Source organism: Bactrocera latifrons, unplaced genomic scaffold, assembly GCF_001853355.1.
Source record: "Bactrocera latifrons isolate USDA-ARS-PBARC rearing strain unplaced genomic scaffold, ASM185335v1 scaffold_63, whole genome shotgun sequence".
NCBI classification, from domain to species: domain Eukaryota; kingdom Metazoa; phylum Arthropoda; class Insecta; order Diptera; family Tephritidae; genus Bactrocera; species Bactrocera latifrons.
This window is the reverse complement of record NW_017537301.1, coordinates 1,072,365-1,095,574: the sequence shown is the minus strand read 5'-3', so window position 1 is coordinate 1,095,574 and position 23,210 is coordinate 1,072,365. Positions and strand designations below refer to the sequence as shown.

Genomic DNA, 23,210 nt, shown 5'->3' with positions numbered 1-23,210 from the left:
ATTCAGCAGGCTGGAGAAGTGTTCCCTCCATAATTTAAGTATGCTCTGGGCATCGGTGACTAGATCACCTTTGGGGGTTCTACAAGAGTATGCTCCGAGCATTACCCCTGTCGGCCAGCTTATCAAGCTCTTCGTACTCACGCATTTCGGCCTCTTTCTTTTTCTGTCTGTAAATGCGTCTCGCTTCCCTCTTCAACTCTTGGTATCTGGTTAGGTTAGGTAAACTTATTTTTTATATGTATATGTTTATTAATTTTATAGAGTATCGGAAAACTCCTTCTGGGTGTTAAAAACCACATGGCACACTTAATATACGCCAATCAGAGTAGAGTACTGAACCAATCTCAAAATAGTTCTAAACTAGTTTTGAAATCATTTCTAAATTATACTGACGTTATCAACAACTAGGGTCCCACTAATCTCGAACTGTTGAACAAATCAAGGTTTTTTGCCGAAATAAGCTCAAAATATTTCTTAAATAGCTTTAGACCGTTTTCTGTAAAATCAAATCATCAAGAAATAATATCGAACTAGTTTAGGAAAAAACGCTCAAAATTTATTTCGGGATGAAACATAATCTGTTACATATATGAGTGCGAATATTATTTACGAAAATAACAACGACACTTTTGGCTGATTTTAAAAAAAGTTCTAATTTTAAGAACGGACCTTTTTCATTCTCTATATAAGTATTTAATTACACTTCGATACTAATTTTCAAGCAATAACAGTATCTTTCACTGTAGGATAGTATATTATATACAAAAGTAATTTTCCTATACAACTTTTCCACTAATTTACCTTCCACCACTCATCGAAAATATATTACACACTCGTCTAATAAATTCTTTGCGAATCATTTTGGTGACTAATAGCGGTTTCTGTAGGGTTTGCAAGTACACATATTCGAAGAAGACGTGCTTGAACTCATCAAAGTTATCCAGCCGCTCTCATCCGCTTACGCTCCACGAATTGCCATACATATATATCTTCATACTTGTTTATACCTGCGTCTCACACATACATATTTATTTTTGTACGTGTGTTTCCGGCATGTTACTTTTATGCTTCACATCTTTATTTTAGGCTTAAAATGAAAATATGTAAAGAAAATTATAAAGCACACATACATATACTTCGCTCCGCTATACACTTTTCTAAACTCTGTGCATTTTCCACTTGAGCGCAGTTTACTTTGCTTGCCAAGTCTTGCTGTCGAAATGCTTTGATGGTTAATTTTTTCAATCTTCTAAAAATCAATCATTTCTCGGTTGTGTTTGTGTTTGCGCTTTGCTATCCAAGGTCTCATGCCGTCACCGTAGTCGCCTCGATTACCATGACAGCCGCTGCGTCTGCCGGCTGTCTAAAACAAAAAGCAAGCAGCTTGCGGACTCCCGCCTAGTCCGGGACATTAGTCGCTGTATCGTTGTGGTGTGCAGCGCTTAACCACGTGCGCCCTTGTTTATTTTCTTTTGCCTCAGCCGAGTATTTCCAACTCAATTGAACATTAAAGTTGCCACCTCTAAGCTTAAACAATCGTCCCTTCTGCCGCTGCGCTCGGTGTGTGGGCAACCTGCGGCAGCTCTGTTTGCTTAAAATTCATATTTCCATCATTCTATACCTCTATGCGTCTTCTATCTTTTTATCATTTTATGCTTCTTCATCTTCATTGCAAATCGTTACATATGTCGAGTGTGTGCCTGTGTCTGAGTTTATGTCGCCGTTCGCCTGCCAGCAGTATCGTTTTGTATACTTTATGATGTCCATCTTCTTGTTGGTTTTTACTGGCCATGCCAGCCATTCGTCTTTCAATCGAATTCCGTCTGATTTCATATGCGATTTGTTTCGATTTTTATTCCTCTGCTTGTTGTTGCTCTGTTATGGCAAAGAACGATTTGCAAGTCGACGAGGAAAGTAACCCAGTTTGATGTAGTGATAGTTGTACAAGGTTTTATGTTGTTGACTTGAAGCTGACGCATGGACTAGTAAGTGATACTTATACGTTCCCACGACAGCTGGGTCTGAGTAACCGGAACGGACCCAGATTTCTTCATAAACTAATTTTCGATTAGCAATTATTTTCAAAAAATTGGCAGGTACCATTTCTGGAAACATAAATTAAAATATTACTCTAATTCAATTTTACTTTGAGATACAAATATTTGTGCTTAAATCGGATTTACCCTAAATGTAGGCTATTTGTATTAATAATATTGAAACTAGTTCAATACTTGACCAAAAATCTGATGCTTACAAATATCTTCTTTAGTAAAGGTCTTGAGACTTTTCAAAACCCAAAGTTATGTGATATTCTTATCCCAAAATTCAGTAGTTCATAAGAATATATAATCATATAGTATTTTTTCAAAGTAAAATATGTAGAATTTAGCAATAAATTAGTTGGAAAACTTGTTGCCTACTTTTAGGCACATCATTTATTAAATCACCCGGCTTCTATTTTAATGAAAACATTTCTGTAATAGCAAATTTATGCTTTTTTCTTATAAATTCTTTTCAAACCCATAAAAGTCCTTTTTTTTTAACAATGTAATATTAGATCTTTTCATAACTCATATAATTCGTGTTCACAACATTTTGAAACTCGTTAGTATAACACCGATATAAACATATCTGCAAATAAAGTTTGTAAAATTTAACAATAAATTAGTTAAAACAAATTGTTGTATACAATTAGGCTCGTTCTTTGTATAAAGATTCATCGTCAAACTGAAAAATGGGCAATATAACTAAAATCGAAGATCATTTCTACTAAACTCAGGTAAAAGCTTAATGTTTATTATTCTTTCAGTGGTACTCAAAATTCATATAATTAAAAAATGTCCCCCAAATGTAGGCAACATGATATTTATGACATCTAATTAAGAAATAAATAATATATACGTTATTTTTAATAAGAACCAAAGCCTTTATAAAGGATTGACAAACACTTGTAATTTCACATCTATATAATTTTTCACTAGTCTCGAACTAGTTACAATTACCAATACAACTGAACTAGTTCTCTTCTAAAGATATGCCAACTTACTCCAGCTAAGCCGAAACAAACAACCAGCCATTGAACCGTTGTTCAAATATGTTCAATGGCATTTATTCAAAGTTGTCCTCCCAGACCCTCCGCTCTTCCACCGAAAAATTGTATACGTTTATTGATGTGCTGCCGTCCAACCGCCGCTACGTCTTTGCTTGCAGCCTATCTTCTTGGCGTTCATGCATCATAATCGCTTGGCATATAAATTTCAAATCTACCTCTTCGTTTGTGGCCTCATAACTTGGAGAGTAGGATGTGCGCTGCCAAAGGGATAGGTAAATATTTCCTTTTTCCTCCATGCGCCATTTAAGCGTTTTTATGCTGGTTCATAAGCGCAAATAAATCTACAAATGCCGGACATGGATGTGCGAGCGCGTCTGTGTGTGTGTGAGTGTTTGTTTTGTGCAAACATGTAAATTGCGGCATTTCTACACAAATCAATAAAGCGTAGCGGAATAAATTGCCGGTCATTCCTTTCGATGCTCACAGTTCTCCCTCTGCTTCTTCTTCTTCTGTTTTCTGTGTTGATTTGCTGCTCTACGCCTTTGGACTTGCCTGTGGACCGCTTTGTGGTAATAAATGTTGTATTATTAATTTATTTTAATACATTCACATTTCTTGCTCTTAAATGTTTAGAGTGGATTTTTATATTACCGTTAAATTTCGGTGAATCACAAAAATTATGTAAATTTATTAAGGATGTAATTGAGGTTAGATATTAAGGTATTTATGAAATATTAATGTGAAATTTGTTTGTAGTTACTACAATTTCACTCTGTTAGCTGATGCTGATATTAAATGCTGTTAGAAAAAGTTCTGAGTTCAAAAAAAAAAAAATAATAATAATAATAAAAAATAAAATATGTCAGCGTATAGATAAACTTAAGCGATGATATAATATTGCGAGGTAGTACAGGACCGATATGGGTTCAAAGAAAGAATACGCCGATATCGGATAGCTGATGATTTTGAATTTTGAAAAATTTTGTTTAAAATTGAGTTTGTGAGATAAGTTCATTTCTGGAATCTCTTGATTAGGAATTTATGAGATGATTTAGTGTCAGAACAGATGCACTTATTCATTATGGTTACATGGGAAGCTAAGAAATGTTGCGCAGATGTTAGTCATAATGCTTGAACGGTATAGGCACAAGAAAATCGGATGAAATTCAATATAATATTTCTTACGAAAGTAAGTAACCGAATATTTAACCGAAACTGGTAAAGTGTTTAGTAGAAAATATTTGATAATTTTAAGCAAAATATAGATTTTTTGATTGTCTTTCTGAATATGCTATCTTTAAAGTTGGAAACCCTATCCGAAATTTTAATAAAATATATTTTTTTACTTGATAATTTTTAATAACATATAATTTTGTGATTATCTGAATGAATATATAATTTTTAAAGTTGGCAACCCTATCCGATATTTACCTTATATGGTAGATTTCTGTATGAAAATATTATCAATGCAAATTTCGGGTTGGGTAGCTAACTTAATAAGTTATATTTCGGATAGAGTTGCCAACTGTTAAAATTAATTTGTATATAATTAACAATTTATATTTCATAAAAAATATTTGCATTATCTTTATCACATATATTTCAAAATACACATTTCCAATGCAAAATTAATTGTGCAACAAAAAGTAAAATTAAAACATTTTTTTACAGTTGCCAAAGTGTTTCGGATTCAAAGCAATGGGGACACTTAGTGTAAAGTCTAGAAGGAATCACGACAACAGTGGTCTCTAAAATCGTCCTTTTTTATGCTGCCACACTGCTTGGTGTTGTGCCTTAGCTTTGTATAAGCTTTTTAGTAAAAAGTAAAAAATTAGTCTCAAATTTTCAATCATATAACGACTGCAAGTTTTTTTCAAAAAGCGTTCAAACAATGTTTTTTGAACATAGTGTCGCCTCTTCTTTACTAACTAACTACGCTAAGAATTTGCATAAAACTACAACAATACACTACTCAATGCTGCTATACTCAAATAACCTGATAACATAAAGGCCTGTTACTCCCATAAAACTCGAAATTCACCACACTGCTGATAAACTCATCAGCTGTTCTGCAAAAGAACGCCTAAAAAACAACCACCTTTGTGTGTATTGCATACTTCACGGTGTTTCTTTGTGCGAATCCGCTGTCTGCGCATGTGAATTACAAAGGGGCGATAAGGTTGATTTGAAAACTCGATTGATGTGAACTTCCTCATTTTTATATGTGTCAACCACCCTTCTGTTACCTCAGTCTCGCTGCAGCAACCATTCGGTGAAGTTCAAAAGCGTCGCGTTGCCATTATGCTGCGGCATACATAATTGAACATACAACTAAAAGCTTAACGAATGAGAGCGCATATTAATTCAACAAGTGTCGTGGTAAAAGTGCAAGTGCCTTGGCTGAAGAAAGTTAAGCGCTTGAAAACACATTTGGAAAAGGAAACGTGGTGTTTTGTGCGAAATAACAGAATTGTCGAGTGAGTGATGCCACAATATTTGGGGACTTACGTCAATAGTCTCTAGTGAGAGCGGGTGAGTCACACAAGTCAAAACAATAGTGGACTCCACTATTGGAGGCATGAGTGTGGGGTATTTAGTTTGCTCAGCTACTCATGCGAACAGGTTGTTTTGACTGGCAAGGAAGGTCACCAAAAATGTCCTTTTTTTGTGTTCTGTTAGAAGAGTGTGGTTGTCTAAAGTTCAAACTAGTTTTATAGGAAGCTAAAAAAATAATTTTTAATATTGTATTTATAATATTTTTTTTTTTTTTATAAAAAGTGATTTAATCGAAATAACCGAATTATGACTGGACTGAGCATATTTACTCAACATGTTTTTGCAACATGAATTTACTAACAAGTTCGGCATAAGTTCTTCATGTTATCAATTTAAGGAACAGAATAATTTTAAAGATACATGTACTATATGATGCATGTGCACGTATGTGCAACATCTCCTTTCGACATGTTTATTTCTCTCATGTACGCTCTTCCCCAGCACACCATAATTTGGCGCACACGTCCTTCTATCAGCTTGCCGTGACTTTTTGTTGTTGCTTACATTGTTGTTATTGTTATCATGTGCACTTTGTATGTATTTTGTATGCTGCCAACGAAAATGGCACAGCATACACAATCTGGCAACATTTTCTGTTGCAATATTTTCATTTGCTTTTCGCTTCATTCATTTCATTTAGCCTAGTCTACTTATTTGTTGTTTTTATATTTCGCTTTTGCATATCTTTTTAGTTTTGCATTTTTTTGCACAGATTCGCATTTTGTGCTATTTAATTTTTGGCTTAAGCCCAGGCTGGCTGCAGCATATATTTTTCGGCATTTTTCGTTTGTTCCGCAATTCCACGAAAAACGCTCGCTTTTCCAACGCTTTTTTTGGCGCTATGCGCTTCACAATGTCGCAAACAAAATGTAAAATTGTGCTGTATATATATTTACATACATGTAGGTATGTATATAAACTTGTAAATGGTTAGCATAAAAATGAATAAAAGCCTGGCAGAGGCCTTGGTGCTGCTATTGTGCATTTTTATCACAAAAGCTAGTGAAGCCATGTGGCCATAACATATGTATATAAGTGAACGTGCAAATACATATTAATCATTGCCGCCGTCATATGAAATATGAAATAGTAAATAGTGGCAGCACAGGTTATCGATAGCGTTATGTTTTAAAGTAATCTCTGCTTAAACGAAAAGAGTAGCGATAAATTTGTAGTACAGTGTTGAAGCGTTTAAGAGTGTAGTGAGGTGTTGAAGGATGTAAAAGTCGATTTTATTATTATATACATTGGATCTATAATCATATTCGTGCCTTTTTCTTCACAGTTTGATCCTTTATTTTATAATAATGTAAGCAATGGTGGTTTTCGAAGTTTTGTATTTTTCGATTTCATTCTTAAAAAAACTTGATACCGGTTTTAATTTGAAGAGTATTCTAGTTAGACTGTTATGTATCGGCCAAAAGATATGATAGTCAAAGGTGGCAGGGTCTGTGTTATAAGGCAGGTCAAATCAAACTTCCAAGCCGCTGGTTTCCATGTATTTTATAACCGGTCTTGCAACGTAAAAACATCAAACGTTGTCATGATAAGAAATTATTACATCGTATTTAGTCGCAACTTTGGGATTTTTTCGACAATTTCATCATTAGTCGCATGTCCATGCAAAAACGACACTGTTTTGTAGCGCTCGCCAATTATGACAAGCCAAATCCTCTCTCAAGATCTCGTGACTTCAATCAATACATCTAATTATGTCCTTGCATTGGTATGTATCTGACTGGTTCGAAACGTTAGGCTGTTTGATTGACTCTCAAATATTCTTCGAGCTCTGCTTAGCAACAATGTGTCCAGGTCCCCATCTTTAAACTTTTTGGCTGTCCATGACGTTATTGATCTTCTACTCTAAAATCATCGCTTTTAAATCCTGCAAATCACTTTTGGCATGATAGCCTATCTATAGCATCCCATAAACATTCACCAAAGCAAGTTGCTTTTCCATTAGGGTTTCTTTATCTTATAGTAATAAAAAAGAACTATCCACGAAAAAGACTTTTCCAGGCACAAAGTTCGAAGTATTTGAGTGAAAAAAGTTGCTGTTGTTTACACTTCGAATGAAAGATGATCGGAATATTGGAATAGTGATGAAGTTACTGTCACTCCGCACGTATATAGTTGTAGGCAATATTATATATGTTTGTAGGTGTAATGGCCATCGATTTCGATATTATTGAGTATAAGATTATCCACAAATTTTATAAACTTTTAGACTGCATTGCCCTCTTTGGGTTGGTTTGGCGGTAAGTGCGAGTTTTTAAGATAAGGTGTTACAAATCATATGGATTTTATCTTGGCATCCCTAAATTGAGACGATAGTTTGCAGCCCGCAAATTAGTATGTAGATTTCTTATACAAGAAAACCAGTAACCTCGTTAGAATATGTGATGTTTTTTCAAGTTGTGTTACACCACTAAAGATCCACAGACTCAGGAAATTTCAAGATTTGAGTATTTGTTCGATACTTGTGACCTTTCGAGAACATACAAGTATAACTAAAGAGAATGAATATTGATCAAATACTGGTTGAATAATTTAAATATTAAATTAAAATCAACTTTTATTGAAATTGATTTCTTATTATCTTGTTAATCTGTCTTCTGTAATCACTTGTTAAGCTTTCTTTCATAAGTATAGAATTCACTTGATATTTTCATAGGTGAGCAGTAACACCTATCTTATTTCGATGTTGAACATTATACATACAAGATTTACGTGGGGTGTCGGTGTGTCGCGTTCATGTTTTATATAGTATTTTATCGAATGATTATCTATTTTACTACTTCTAAGGCTGGTTAACTAGTCTGTATGTGACTTTACCGTTATTAAATCAATGAAACATAATTTTGGAAAGATAATTTAATTTTTATTGCAAGATGATAATTATCGTGATCACAGCGCTATCCAACTGAAATTAGAAAAAAAAAAACCTGGAACTGTTTTGTCGTTCTAGATCTTTAACTGGATCTAACGAAAAATATTATATGAAAGGTATTAGATGTGATCCACAAAATATGTTTGAATAGAAACTAAAACAAAAATTATTTCGAGTGACGGAATATGTTATATGCCTCAATCTTGCTTTGATGGTTTATTAAGAACGGCATATTCTAAGAAATTTTGACAAAACAACCTATTTGACTTCAAAAGATTTTCCTTTGAGTTTTATCTTTCGTCGACAGATGAAATATTTTATATAAAGTTTTAGGAGAATGGTTCTTCAAAGTATATATTAGTATATTTTAATTAAGTTAAGAGGCCAAACAAAGTAGAATTAAATTGTTTTGTTAGATTTCCACTCAACTGTATAAACAACTTCACTGAACAACAATCAGCGCTCTAGAAATTCCCAACTGGTTTTGCATTATTCAATATATTCCTACAAGTCCCCTACAATTCATTTTCATTATTTAACGTGAATTTCTCGAGTAACTTTCGAAGAAGTTGTTGCATTTTTAGCTCAAAAGCTTCTTGAATGCATAATTCTTTTCTTTAGAATAAGAAACAAATCACGTGAAAATTTCCGCAAAGACTAAGGCTTATACTCTCCACTTCTTCTCTCTTTATTTGCAGATTAAGGCAGAGAACACTTGAGAGCATAGCTAAGCGGGTTGACAACTCCGCCAAATTCGACATCGAGCGCGACAAGAGGACTACTTTCCATAAAAGTTTCGGACAAACTGCCAATAAAGTGGAACTTTTTTCCTTCAACACCCATACACAGTTATATACACAGGGACACACATACACAACGAATACACAGTGAATGAAGTGAACTACTCAGACTGGTTATAGTTGATCAATCGTTGAATGCTTTGTGGCAAGTGAATGAAAGTTGAAGAAAAAGAAGAAGGGAAAGAATTTGCAGAAATCGTGCAACATTTGAAGTAATTAAAATTTAGTTCCAAAAGTAAAATCTGCAAAGTGCACCCAAAAAGTAAGCAAAAAAAGAAAAAGTGACGAAAGTTTACAGTTGCAATAATAAAAACTACAAAAGCAACTAATCGATAATCGAAAAGTAAGTTAGAGAAAAATAGCAAATAAAGAAAAGTGCAAAACCAAGTTGCAACAAAGGGCGCGTGCATGCAACATTCCGGCCGCGTGTGGCAGCGGCTCTGCTGTGGCACAGAGCAAACGAATAATTAATTCAATGCACTTAAAATTGCAGTTTTCAACTTGAGAAACGACGAGAAAATCGCATTTAGCCCAAAACTACCGATATACTGACAACAGCAACAATAACGACAACAAGCAGAACAGAAATAATAATCACAGTGAACGAGTGGCAACACAAAACTAAACTAAAAGTGAAATAAGAAACCAAAAAAGCTAAAGAACGGAAGCGGAGAGAGCCGAGAGTAGCGAAAAGCGTGGCAAAGTTAGCGTGACAAAGTTTCATTTGTTGGCAAATTGAAGCGGCGTGCAGCCTGCTCGACAGCAAGTGAGCGCCAATTGGAGCGGAGGAGGGCAGAGGGGTGAGTGAGCGAGCGACCGCCTGCTGTGTGAACAACAAAAATGACGTGCGCCGCTCATAGACTAAACTGCATAAATTCACAAATACAACAACAGGAACAACAACAAAGAGTTGGACAACTGACAGCATCCACTAGCGGTTGCAACAACGATAGCGGCAACGGCAGCGAAAAATACGCAAAAGTTAAAAATTGCAAATTGATGTCGACGCAACAGCGTGCCACACGCGCACACGCCATACCCCACCACGGCCAACACCAACAGCAGCAGCAACAATCACAACAAAAACAACTACAGCAGCAACAAGAATTGCGCGCAGCTGACATAAATTGTAACGGTGCTAGTGGCTGCAACACCGCAAAATTGCTTGCAGCACAAAAAGAACAGAAACAGCAAGAAAAACAAAAACACAACTCCACCACCTCCAAAATGTATGACAACAACAACTTGCAACACTCGCTTGAAGAAGTGGAAAAGCGAAAGGCAGCCACCAAACGCGTCGTTGCCACCAACAGCACCACCGCCACCACGACCACTTTTACCACAAATGTAAATAGCGTCCAATCACGGCGGCATCAGTTGCAACGGCATCAACAGCTCACTCCGGTGTGCATGCCGTTAGGTGAGCGCAATAGTTGCAGCAACAATAGTAGCAACATCATCACAGCAGCACGAATGCATAAGAGTTGCAACAACAATAACAGACAGCAACAGCGGCAGCGGCAGCTAATGAAACAACAACCGAAAACTTATTACCGTTATACAAAATCCTTCGCCGGTTACACACGTCTCTTCAGCGTCCTGTTGCTGTTCGCCTTGCAGCATGTTCCAAGCGGTAAGTGATGCTTGCATTATATATGCAAGAGCTTTCAGCTAAACTTTTGCCAGATTTATTTTATGTGACACCTGGCATCCTAATGTTGCCGACTGGAAATATCCGAAAAATAATAACCACTTCATTCGTTAGAGATACGCTCTGTCAATGAACAGCTGTTACCAAATCTTTTTTCAGCTGTTTTTCACAGCTGCGAGGCTTGACTCCTTATATGTATGTTATTTCCTTCAATAAACGGACCTAAAAATATTATTCCAATATATTGTATCTAAGGCTCTGAAATGCACATACTTATAACTTGAGTAATACTTTCCACTTCAAACTTTTGAATATTCGTAAGGCAGATTATTTACCACGCCATATTCATAGAAAGTAATACTTTAATAACATCTGTTTACATTAATTTTTCGACTGCAATATTATAAGTGGCTATAAGCATCTGGGGTGTCCAAGACATGATACACTGGAGAAGGTATCGATAGCGAGGTCCCAAAGTCTGTTAAAAATCGCGTCAAGCGCAAGGATGACTACTTCTCTTACACCAAGGAACTGAACTCCATCTAGTATCGTTCCGTACCAAAACTGGTGTATGCATGACATATTGGCAGTTTAATCTAACCTAGCCTAATCTAATATTATAGGCTACATCTTACTAAATTTCGTTTCCTAACACGTAAGATTTTATGTGTTGTAGTAAAGGAGTGTGGGGTCAACCACTATAATTTACTAAAATTACAGAAATAGCTGGAAATGATGGTAAATTTTTGTACTCAAATTCGTTATCAAAACACCTCAAACACCGTACAGATTTCTTATCACATAATAATACATTTTTCTTTTAACATTTTTGTGCGGTGTAATTAAATAACCCTTCGTAAAATTTTACCTATTCTAATTTCAGTTCACCACCCTATAGTTTTATTAACTAATCACATCAAACAAAAATCTACAATATCGATTCAATAAGCAAACACAATGATTGTTAAATAATACATTCGGAGTAGAAAAAGATCTCTAACTAAAAGTACTAGCTTATATTTTCGATTGGTTCCTTATGATAAAATTTATCCAGAACACACACTAGCTATAGTGGGTCATAAGTTACAATAGTCTTGTCACTTTATCACATTGTAGTCTACACTTAATATTTAAGATTTGATCACATAATCCATCCATAGAGTAGGTAAAGATCTCTAAATCTCTGCCTAAATCGACTAACTTATATTTTCAATTGATTCAGTACGATAGATTTTATCCAGGACTCATACCAGCGATATTTACTTTACATTAATTTCAATAGGACAGCAGACCATAAAATTATCCATAGTAGCAAATGTGAAAAGTAAATACGAGCGTTTAATATTTCAGGATCAGTTAATAAAAACAAATATTAATCATCGAAAACCGTTTTATGTTTTTGCTAAATATTCTGCATGAAGAGCTATATACTTTTTCATTCGCCTAAATCAGTAATCCAAAGACTTTTGCCACTCTGATTGAGTTAGAAGCATAGAGAAGCATGTGTTCTGAACGCAACAACTGTCTTTTCAGGTGTCGGGAAATGTTGCCTTCTTGTTATATTTTTTACGCATCGGAATAAAACGAAATCACTCGGCGCAAAGTTAGAACTATACTTTGGATGACCCGTCAAATCGAGATTTTGAGTGCTAAAAAATGCGGTTGTTTCAGTCGTTAGGTAGTAGGTTTTTCTGAATTCTTAGAATATAACTGGCAAGCAATTAATTGGGTAGAATTGACTATCCTCTGATCATGGGGTCCTTATAATGGTCATTATGTCACAAAGTTTCGAAGCAGTCCTACAGTATTATTCAAAACATTTTTTTCGACCAATCGAAACGAGCCTTTTTTGTTTCCATCGCCATCGCAGTCGGGTCTAAGTGATCGGATCAAGTAATTTTTATTCGGCCAGGCACTGTCAAGTCGGCACCATGCCTCGAAACTGAAACAATAGCAGCCATGTTTGAGCGCCTGTTTTGAAAAATTTTTTTTAAGTCAAATATTAATGCAATATTTGAGGTACTCACAACGTGTCATAAAGCATCGTAAAATCATAAAATCATAATTTTTTTTACTAGTTTAAAAAATTTGTTGTTGGGCTGCTTACTAAAATAAGTTTACGCAAACCCTGAACGCTATGTTTTCGGATCGTTATAACTTATAACTTTATGAGACTATGTGAAACCACTAATTGAATATATAGTATGCTGGTCCCACTAATGTCTATAGTTGTCTCAATCTTACGGTGGATCACGTGACAATCTTGGATAATCAGTTTGCGCTCAGTGGCAATAGTATAGAGAATAACAACTGATTTTGGACGATCTGCACAAAATTCGTCTTGGAGTGTAGACCAAAACTTCATTTTTATATGAACAATAAAACTAAATTTATAATTCTTCCTCCTTAACTTATATTTGCTATTGCATATTCAATAGTCTATGACCCAAATGCAATGAAAACTCAGAAATATGTTAGCATGTTTGCGAAAGTAATCGTTAATAGAGTCTTCATATATACTTCAAAACCTTTATCTCACTCCGCTGACACCCCATTGTGTATGAGACTTATGACAGAAGTCTAACTGCCAGTCTTGTAAGTCTCACGCAAAGTCGAACAGTGACAAAACATTTTCCATTAAAATTAATATTGCAAAGGCAATCTCTAGTTCGCTTCCAGACGCGCTTATTCTTCCCACAAACAAACTGCCTTGCCAACGTCTGCCGACGGCGTTCATTTGCAGTTTGTCAACTATGAGTGACCGCGCGAACGGCGCATCATCCAGGAAATGATATTGTGGTTTGGCAAAAGTTGTGCGTCTTTTTTTTTTTTTTTTTGCGAAAAATGAATGCTTTGCGAAGCTGATGTTGCCACAAAAGGAAGTTGCAACATTTATTTCCATATTTCGCGTGTTTAGCCGGCTTGCAACAATACAGCCGATGCAAGTGTTTGTTGTTTGAATGTGTAATAAAGGTCGACCGCTGCACGCGCTGCAAGCAGTGTCTGTTGCTAACGGCATTGTAAAATTTATTTGTGGTTCATTATGCACTCTTGCAAGATTAGGAGTATTCGCGTTGAAGCCGTAACTGTTATTGTGCCGGCGGAGGTTCGTCAGCTCTAGCGCTCGTGGCGCAAAGACACACAAAGACACAATGTGGCTCTTAGACGCATTGTGGCCGAGTTAGTGCACAGTGACTGCTCGGACGGAGCGCGAAACTCAAAATATCCAGGAGTTGTTTTAGTTTTTGTTGCGCTTGTTAGCAATATTGCGTTTATCGTTGTGTAAGTTCAATGCCAGCGCTTGTTAGCGATTGGATAGGACGCGGCAAGACGTTTGCTGGGCGGCATGTTAATGTGACCGCAAGCAGCCAACCGTCCGTCGAGCTCACCAAATTCCTAGCTGCCTAGTCGCGTTGCCAAGTTGATTGATATTAAAGTGGTTGCCGCGTTGCTTTTTCTCGCAATCTATTCAAATCGTCATCACTGCTGTTCGGTTAGTGCCGCAAACTTTCTTTCCTATTTCATGCACTCCAGTCTGTTGCTGAATATTCATGGACGAAATACGCAGAGAAATAAATTACTTGCTTCACAATACAAAGTATTGCCGGCAGTTTTCGCAAAGCCGCAAGTACAAAACCGCCAATGCTTAGCCGAGGCAGTAGTATTGAAATTTGTCCGTACTCTTTTTTCGCTTGCTGCGCATCCTTTTTTCTTAGCAAACCCACATCGCTTCTCATTTTTATTGCATTTTCACTTGAGCCGCAGGCAGCGACGTTAGTATTATATTTGCGGCGACGGCGGCGGCAGTGGCGCGTGCTTTAAATTCATCGGCATGCTGACGCGGCGCTCGAGAGAGTATGCATACCAGCCAGCGAGCGGACATTCGAAGACAGCAAATTTTATTTTAATTATTGCGCCATCCCCACTTCATTTCTGTCAGTTAGTTCGCCATATAAGTGTCAGAAAAGTTGGTGCTCAAAGCCGGCGCTATGCTACTAGCTCAAGCGGCGCGGCGCGGCGCGGAGCGAAATTGGGGGTAGTTGCGTCGATTAATTCTGAGTGTAGCTGAACTGAGCGCATGCCAGCGCTTCAACTTTGTTAGCGCACTAATGCCTGCTGCATATTCAAGGCTGCTGTTTCTAACGCTGTGTACAACAACTAAAGCTAGCAGCTGTGCGCTGCCAACTCAGCGCCTTTATTATACCACTCGTTCCGATTTGAGCGTCCTTAAAGCACTTGACGCTTTCGCTGTTTGTTACAGAGTCTACAGTCAGCGACCTCGGCGCTCGGTGCTCGGCTTAGCGGCTCTGCAGCCTCAAAGTGTTTGGAGTTTATACGCTGGCGGCTGCCAGCTGCTCGCCGGCTGCGGTTTCCCAACAGCTTTACATCGAAATGACCGCATAAAAATAAAAAGCAATTAGTAAAATTAATTGCTCAAGTTTCGCTTTGAAATATTCAAACTGCCGGATTAATTTACTGCAGTGCCGGCACAAAGCCGCAGCACATACCCACCGCCAGCCAATGGCTTAGCAAGTTGGCGAGTGCGGACGACAATGCGGTTGTGGCATTTTGTGGTTTTATATGCGCGCTTTTGATGCGAGAAATATTTTCACGTCTTTAGTGCGTCGCTTCCTTTTTCATTCACGACTTCTATAAATACTTCAGATGCCCACTTTACTTAGTGAGAAAAGTGTGTGACACAAAAGGAGGAAAAAATTGCAGCAGTCGTACGCTTAGTGTGCGTGTGTGTGTAATGGTTGCAAAAGCTTCTGGTTGTTGGCGAAAGTTTGTTGGAAATTTAATAAAGATGTCGAGCTGATGCTTTGAAATCTTTGATAAGCAGATACATTTCATTGAGTGGCAGTTAAATCCTTGCTGATATTTGACAGGGAAATTCAGTTTTAAATCTAGATATTCGTGGGTAAGGTCCTTTGTCTTTTTGCGTAAAAAAGCGAGTGCTTTGCGAAAGCTTCACAAAGCTATGCAAAGTTTTGCTGAAGCGAAAACTGCAAACAGCAGCCGTCTTTATTAACTGCATTTTACGAGGTTATTAAGCATTGGCCCAGAGGTTGAGTGGCCAATTATGGAAACGGAAAAAAATATGTCACCATTTGTCTTCAAATGAAGCTGTAAATTGAAAAGCTTTCATTTTTTATGCTGGCCTCAAGCTCTTTAGGCAAAAATGTGCAGGGGTAAAGAAGAAATACAAGACTTTTCCCAGCTACCAAAGCGAATTTCTGAGGTGAGATGAATTATAGAAATAATTATAGTATTTCATATAAATGGTGAACCATTTCGAGGTTCCCTATTTTAAAGAAAAAACACAGAAACTTCGATTTTAATAGGGAGCGTTTATTATTATTCGAAAAACCAGCCTTTCGCATTTATTTTTTAAATATTATCTCCTTCAAATTTGAGCATTTTGACTGGTAACTGGCGAATAACACGCGTTATGTTTTGCTCCAAAGCCTGAATCGAAGCGAGATTGTAGACTATAGACTTACAGAAATAAACCAATCGAGCGGCCCAAAACGTGAAATTATCTGCTCAGTGAAGTGTTCTCTCAATAAATCCATTGATTGATGTCATATGTGGGAAGTAGCATCGTCTTTTTGAAACTAAATGTCGTCGAGATCACGAACTTCAATTTTGGTTATCATAGCGCGATAACGATCGCCATTAACGGTTATGTTCTCACCGGGATCATATTTGAAGAAATATAGTCCGATGATTCCACCGGCTCACACACACTCGTTGCTTTTTCAGGATGAAATGGCAGCTTGTGCATCTCTCCAGCGTGCTATTCGTGGCAAGCGCATAAATTTGGATTGTTTACATAACCATTGAGCCAAAAATGGGCCTCATAGCTGGACAAAATTCGGATCTTGTTGTTTTATTACCTCTTTTATTTTTCTCGAAATAAGTTCTTCTACTAAAGGTAATATAGGCTATAGTATATTCACACTCATTCGCTGTCAATCGGCCTTGTGTGTAAAAATCCACGTTCATAAGTTCACCAGCACTTTGCTCGAGCACAATTACACTTTATCAATATTTGCGGTTTAGTACCTTGTTTTCCAACTCCGAAGAGATTTAACATGACACGCTTGTAATGCACTCTCTCTCTCTCATATATATACTGTAATTTTTCCCATTACAGTACTTCACGAGCATGGGTGTACATAAATCAAAGCTCATTTTGCGCTCGCACTGCGACTTCTCGAGATGTCAGAAAAGTTTTCGATAAGCACGGTTGGGGCAACAACCCACAAACTGGCAGCGAGAAACTTACAATTTACTGCATGCTTCTTGAGAAATTTGCAGCGACTGGGCGGTAGGCGGCGTTGTGCAGGAGTGAAGTTAAACTATGAACGCAGGCAAATGTAGATGCATGTGTGTGTGGGAGGGCTGTGCTCATGGGCCGACGAGGCCACTGTCACTGTCAAATGTTCAAGCGCGCATACGCTACGCTTCTTGGCAATATTGGAAATTCCAGCATTTCACTATCACGATGCCACACAAAGCAAACAAACAAGCAAGCCAGCAGATAGAAAAAAGTTTGCAATTTTTTCGTCAGCTCACAGCAAAGCAACTACTTTGCGTATCAGAGGCGCGCTCATCAACCAACAACAACGGGCTGCGTTCTGCGGTGAACTTTTTCTTGTTCTTGCGGCTCAACGGCGCTGCTTCGCCGCCTAACTGAGCGACATTGCCACTTGGGGAATGTCTATATGCCCGCATGTGTATGGTTGCGAAAGCGGGGTTCACATGTTATCGGTTCGCTGCGGTTTTGTTTGAAATTCGGAGCCTTTTATGCGCGCTGCGCTCGCACTCGACACATGTATGTGTGTGTATCTGGGGTGTAGCGTGCAAGTGGGTATTACGAGTGCTTAACCGCCAAACTGCCAGTCGAAGCAAATTCGCGCATTTGTTTGCTTATCTCAAGTGAATTGCTTTTTCCCAACTGCCAACAATCTGCGCGCCGACTTACCGTACTAACAGGCAGGCGAACTACACTTGAAGTTCATAGCAGCTACAACAGCAGCAAGCACATTAACAGAAAGAGTTGTAGGCGTCGCATTTGTTCGTGCGCCTCGCAATCGACTTTATTCTTAGCGCTTTGCTTGAGTTTGCTTTTGTTGTTGGTTGCTGTAGCTTCCTTTGCGGTTGATCCCGAAGTGACATGTTGGCGTTGGGACGCGCTGCGCTTGTAGGCTGTGAACTATCGCGTTACTTGAGGGCTCAAGTTCAGTTCAAGTGTACTTAACCAACACACACAAGCAGCACTCACAAGTGTGGTAGTAGTGTTAGTGTTCACATGTGTGAAGCACTTGTGTCTGGTTGCCCTTGATATGTTGCTAAACACCAATTGTTGCCGAGTGACAACAAAATGAAAAAACTGAAACGCTAAACGGCTAAAATGGAAACTAAACACAAACAGTTAAAGAGGGCGGGGAGGCGTGTCCCAATAAAAAAAAAAAAAAACCGAGAATACAAAAGCTCTAGCTCATTGTTCTTCATCACTTCTCTACCCTTGTTGGCAAATGTGGGTTTGCTTACATTTTTCGTTCCACCTAGAGCGTCGTTCACTTTTTTGTGGAATATTATCTGTCGGGTCTGAGTTCAGAACTTCCCCGAAAACTCGTTAATAAAAAATTTTTCACTCTCTGCTTTTTTTTGTTTTTAACTTTGTTCTAGTTGTGCTGGTGGAAAACATTCCTCGAGTAATTTCTGAGAATGGTGCCAAGTTGAGAATTTGTGGCCGGAAAAAATCCGGATCCGTTCCAGTTAATAAGACACTACTTCTGTGGAAATTTTAATTATTGCGCCAATATTACAAACTGAAATTACTGAATACCCGGCATACCTTTCTTTAATAGGTAGTCTCATATTATGGCATGAGTTGGACTCCTGTTTGCACTGTTGTTTAAATTAATGTGTACCTAGTTGCACCTTTTAAAAAGATTTTGATTGAAACTTCTATAACTTTTTTGGAAAGGTCTGATATTGTAAGGCTGTGCTATGAGGGTGCATAAAAAAGTCAGTTACTTGTACAATCATCCAATATATCGAACCAAAAAAATGTAATTATGTTCTCTGGAAATCAGAGAATGGTTTTATATCTTAATTGAGCGAGCAGTTGGTGTTACAGTTCCACACGTACGCTACAATTTTAAAATAAACAACACCTATATTTAGTGTCTTCAACTAAGTTCTATAAGGCTGAGCACAGGAGTTCTTCTTTTCTTTGGCTTCACAAAGGATTACATATACCAGTCCATGTGCGATCTCCGATCAGCCATCTAACCTAACCTAACCTAACCTGCCTTGAAAGCGCTTTGTTATATTTTCCTGTTCTGGTAATCTACGAGAATCTGCTATTCTATAAAAATCTATACATTTTGGTCTGTTTTTCTCCGCTGCTCAAATGTGTCTTTAGAGAAAACCATTCAGAGAACATCTGCGCCCAACAAAATTGTTATCGAAATCGGGCGCAAATAACTGTCACCGCTCCAGCTTCCGAAATACTATAGTTTATTTTACTGCTCTCTTCCTCATTTCTGAGTGTTCACTTCACGGATTACCGTCACAATCTTCAGCTGTAACCGCGTCAGTAGTCTTTCATCAATGAGCGGTTAGCTGCCATCTACCATCCCTCATTCATCATTCGTCAAGAGCTTCGCGTTTTCATTACTGTCTGCGATTATCCGCCACCGCCGCTGCTGCCACACTCATTCTACGACGCATCCACTCTGCGCGTTACTGCATCATTTTCTGCGGCTGTCAATAATAATATTGCTTCGCGTTATTTCCGCATTTTTATTGTTAACCACTTTTTCTTGTTGCTTTTACCACTTTTCCGTTTCCTACCCCCTTCCTTTCCCAACTACTACAGCGCTTGCTTTTTGCTGTTCATTTGTCAGGTGTTGCCTGCCAGTTGAGTCGTCAGTCTTTCGAAAATATGGAGAACTTAGTCGCTCTTAACACAGGCAGCCGCTGCCGGTGTGAGTTGGTGGTTTATTTATTGGAAAATTCGATTTCCGTTTTCCTTACGTGACATGGTTTGCGTCACACTTTAGCGTCAGCTTCACAACCGTCAGCGCTGCAGTGTGGGCGGGGGAGCGTATGTTGATTGCTACGACTTTAATCATATGTCAGTCAGTTGGACGGACATATAGAGTGCGGAAAATGAAGGAAAGATGACGCAGTAGTGTGTGGATATGAAAAGGTAATTGAAGGTGTTTACATGTCCTTGAATATATGGTTATGATTGCTATCTGTGGCGTATATAAGCATTACACATACTCTGTATAGTTTTATTTTATTTAAGAGACTTAGGGGTTTATATGCACTTCTAAAACTTGCTTTTTTTTTGCGGAAGTATTGAATGTACATATTATCGGAGACTATTTTCAAATCTCAGAACATTTGAAGTTGATTTGTAAGAAGTTTTTAACTAAATTTAATCAACTCCTAACGTGTTCTTCTCGAAATACTTCTTTGCTATTGCGAAAGCTGCACCTGCAGGCAATTCCAGAGTCAACATCAACGTTGACAGCAAAATAGCAATCAAGGCAGTAAGCTGGTTTCGCATATCGGCAGGAGTGTGTTGGGAAGCAGGGCAGCAGTGGAAAGGCCACAAAGGCATCGAAGGCAATGAAAAAATGAACGTGATTGCCAAGAATGGAAAGCCCATGCATTGTCTATATAGTATGACTATTCCGACAGAAGCATGGTAAAGGAAACCAAACCTGATGGGACGAGGAAACTGGGTGCAAAACTGCAAAAGTCATATGCAAAACGGTAGATCGGAAATATACCAAATTCCTATTACCACTCTATAGAAGACGCTGTAGGAACATGACATGAATACTAACTGGTCACTGGTGACGACACACGCCCGCAGGATGAGGTTGGCAGATCGACAAGATTGCAGAAATGGTCGAGGGCACGGCACCAGGGGAACAACAAATCTCTTGTGCACTTGTCCCGCATTGGCAATACTACGCTGTTAGCGCTATAAGTAAGGTATCGATAGTTATCGATGTTAAACTTCGCGTGAAGCGCATTGATCCTATGGGATGACTACTTCCCTTGGACCTGGAAGCTGAGCTCTATCTGATACTGCAAAGGGGTAAATAGGTCTACATTTGTTTATTGGCATACCAAATGAATCTAACCTAACCTATGGGGCTCTCATAATCTTTGGTATTATTGACTTTTAGTGTCCACCAATTTCCTCAAATATGACACTCTCGTGCTAACTTAAAAGTTATTTATTTTATCCTTGACATTTCCTTAAAGATCTTTTTATACTCTTTTTTAAATTTAATAAATTCCTTAGCACTTATGATGAAAAAGTTGAGTACGCTAATACTTTGCCACATTGTAAGTATACATTTAGTATCACTAAATTACAATTAAAGTTCTCGACGGAAGGTACACATACGCACTTTATTTGCCAGTCAGCTACTTCAGCATCTAGTCAACAAGCTAATTAGGTAGCTGGCATCTATCAATTAGTGGCTCGGGCGTTTCATGCAAGCACCATTTATTCATTCACAAGCATTCACTGAGCAAAAACAAATTCACGCCCACGTGCAACACACCTTAAAGCCTTAAAGACGACCCAGCGAACAAAAGTGAGCGCGCAATGCCATGTCAATACTTGGCAGTGTAAGGCTGGATGCCAGAAGCAAGAAATTGAACATACTTAGGGAAATACCTGAGCGGCAAGATCAGTTTCAATTTTTTATCCACTGAAGAAAGTATATTTTCCAGTTATATAAAAGGATGCTTCCACTTAAATGTTTATTACCCAAATTTTTGTTTGGAATTTCGGCCCAACATTCTGGCACTCTGGTATTAATTAACCCTTACACCAATTTACCACAGGAAGCGCGCTGAAAAGTGTTACGTAACACTGGTTGTGCGCGCATGTGTTTGTGTTTGGGTACTTATGGGGCACCTTAGTGTTGCTATGTGTTTGTGTCGGTCTGTCGCCGCATTTGTGCTAAGCTTATTAAAAGCTTTAAACTAAGTAATTATCTTTCGGTTTTCGCATGCAGGTTGAACATGCCCACACACACCTACACATGTTTACACACACTCATACACACACATGGGCGCCTCACTGAAACAAAACACACAAAAAAGCACACACACGAAGGACAAATGATGAGAATGATGTTCGGCAAAGGTAGTAACAACACCAACAATAGCGTTGTGCCAATGAAAATAAATTCCAGCCATTGAACTGTGAAATTATTAGCAAGATGTGACGCTCACCTCAAATTAACCGCTCACATTTCGCTTCATTATTGTCCATCTATGAGTTATAGTTGTTTTTCTTGCTGTTGGTGGTGTGTTTATGTGGAATACGAAGGACGTGTGAGCGTAAGCTAACCACGTGTGCATGCGTGTGTGTGTGTTTTGCTTTCTCTTCCATTAAATTTAACTTGAGTTGCGCTACACTTTTCCTTCGCCGACAAATCGGTTATTAGCAGACTTTCCCACAAAATTGTCTGTCTGCCAGCCTGTCTGTGTGACTGCTCTAATTTCGCATTTGGCTGCGAAATGTGGCCGCAAGCCAAATCAGCTCATTTTGGACTCGAACAAAAAGAAAAGCAAAAATAAAAAATAAGCGAAATTTGTCTTGTGCAAGCGCCACACAAACACTGGTATGCACACACACACATATATGTATGTATATGCAGTGTAGAAATAATGTGTGTGCGCAAGTACTAAGTACGCGCCGCCAGCAGTGCAGAAGTATCAAGGAAAGTTCGTTGCCTTCTGTGGTACCAAATTTGAAATGAATTGAGTTGAAATTTTTTCATCTCTCCTCGCTTTGCATTTGTAATAGCTGTATGGTACATTTCTTACTTTCAGCTTGCTTAGTTTTAGGGAAAATATTGGTAGAGTTTATTGGCTTCAATTTTACGCTACCCCACATAGCCTCTTTGATTTTCCGAACTCATATCTCATCATTTATTTTTGAAGCGCCAAGTTTTGCGCCAAAGTTGTTGACACACATCAAAAACTTATGTGAAATTTTACTTATGAAATGTCATACAAATATTTTTATATAATTTTCAAGTGAAGTAATATTTCGAATATGGATTAACTTGAGTTTCAGTTATGCTACAATTTCTATGGAAATGTATTCCAGGCTTGCGGATCTTCTTTTTCACTGTTTGGTGCCAATTGGAGGTTCCAAGTATATCCAGATCATTCTCCACATAGTCTTTCCAACGCAGT

At 38.0% G+C, this 23,210-nt stretch overlaps 1 protein-coding gene across 2 annotated transcripts in view; it reads left to right on the top strand.

Annotated features, from left to right (window-relative positions):
• Window positions 1-23,210, top strand: part of LOC108975285 (hemicentin-1) — a 449,942-nt gene that overhangs the window by 217,022 nt on the left and 209,710 nt on the right. For both annotated transcript variants that reach the window (XM_018943659.1, XM_018943658.1), the window contains exon 3: window positions 9,197-10,931. In XM_018943659.1, the coding sequence (XP_018799204.1) occupies window positions 10,139-10,931 (793 nt within the window). In that variant the 5' untranslated portion in view covers window positions 9,197-10,138. The remainder of the gene's footprint in view (window positions 1-9,196; window positions 10,932-23,210) is intronic.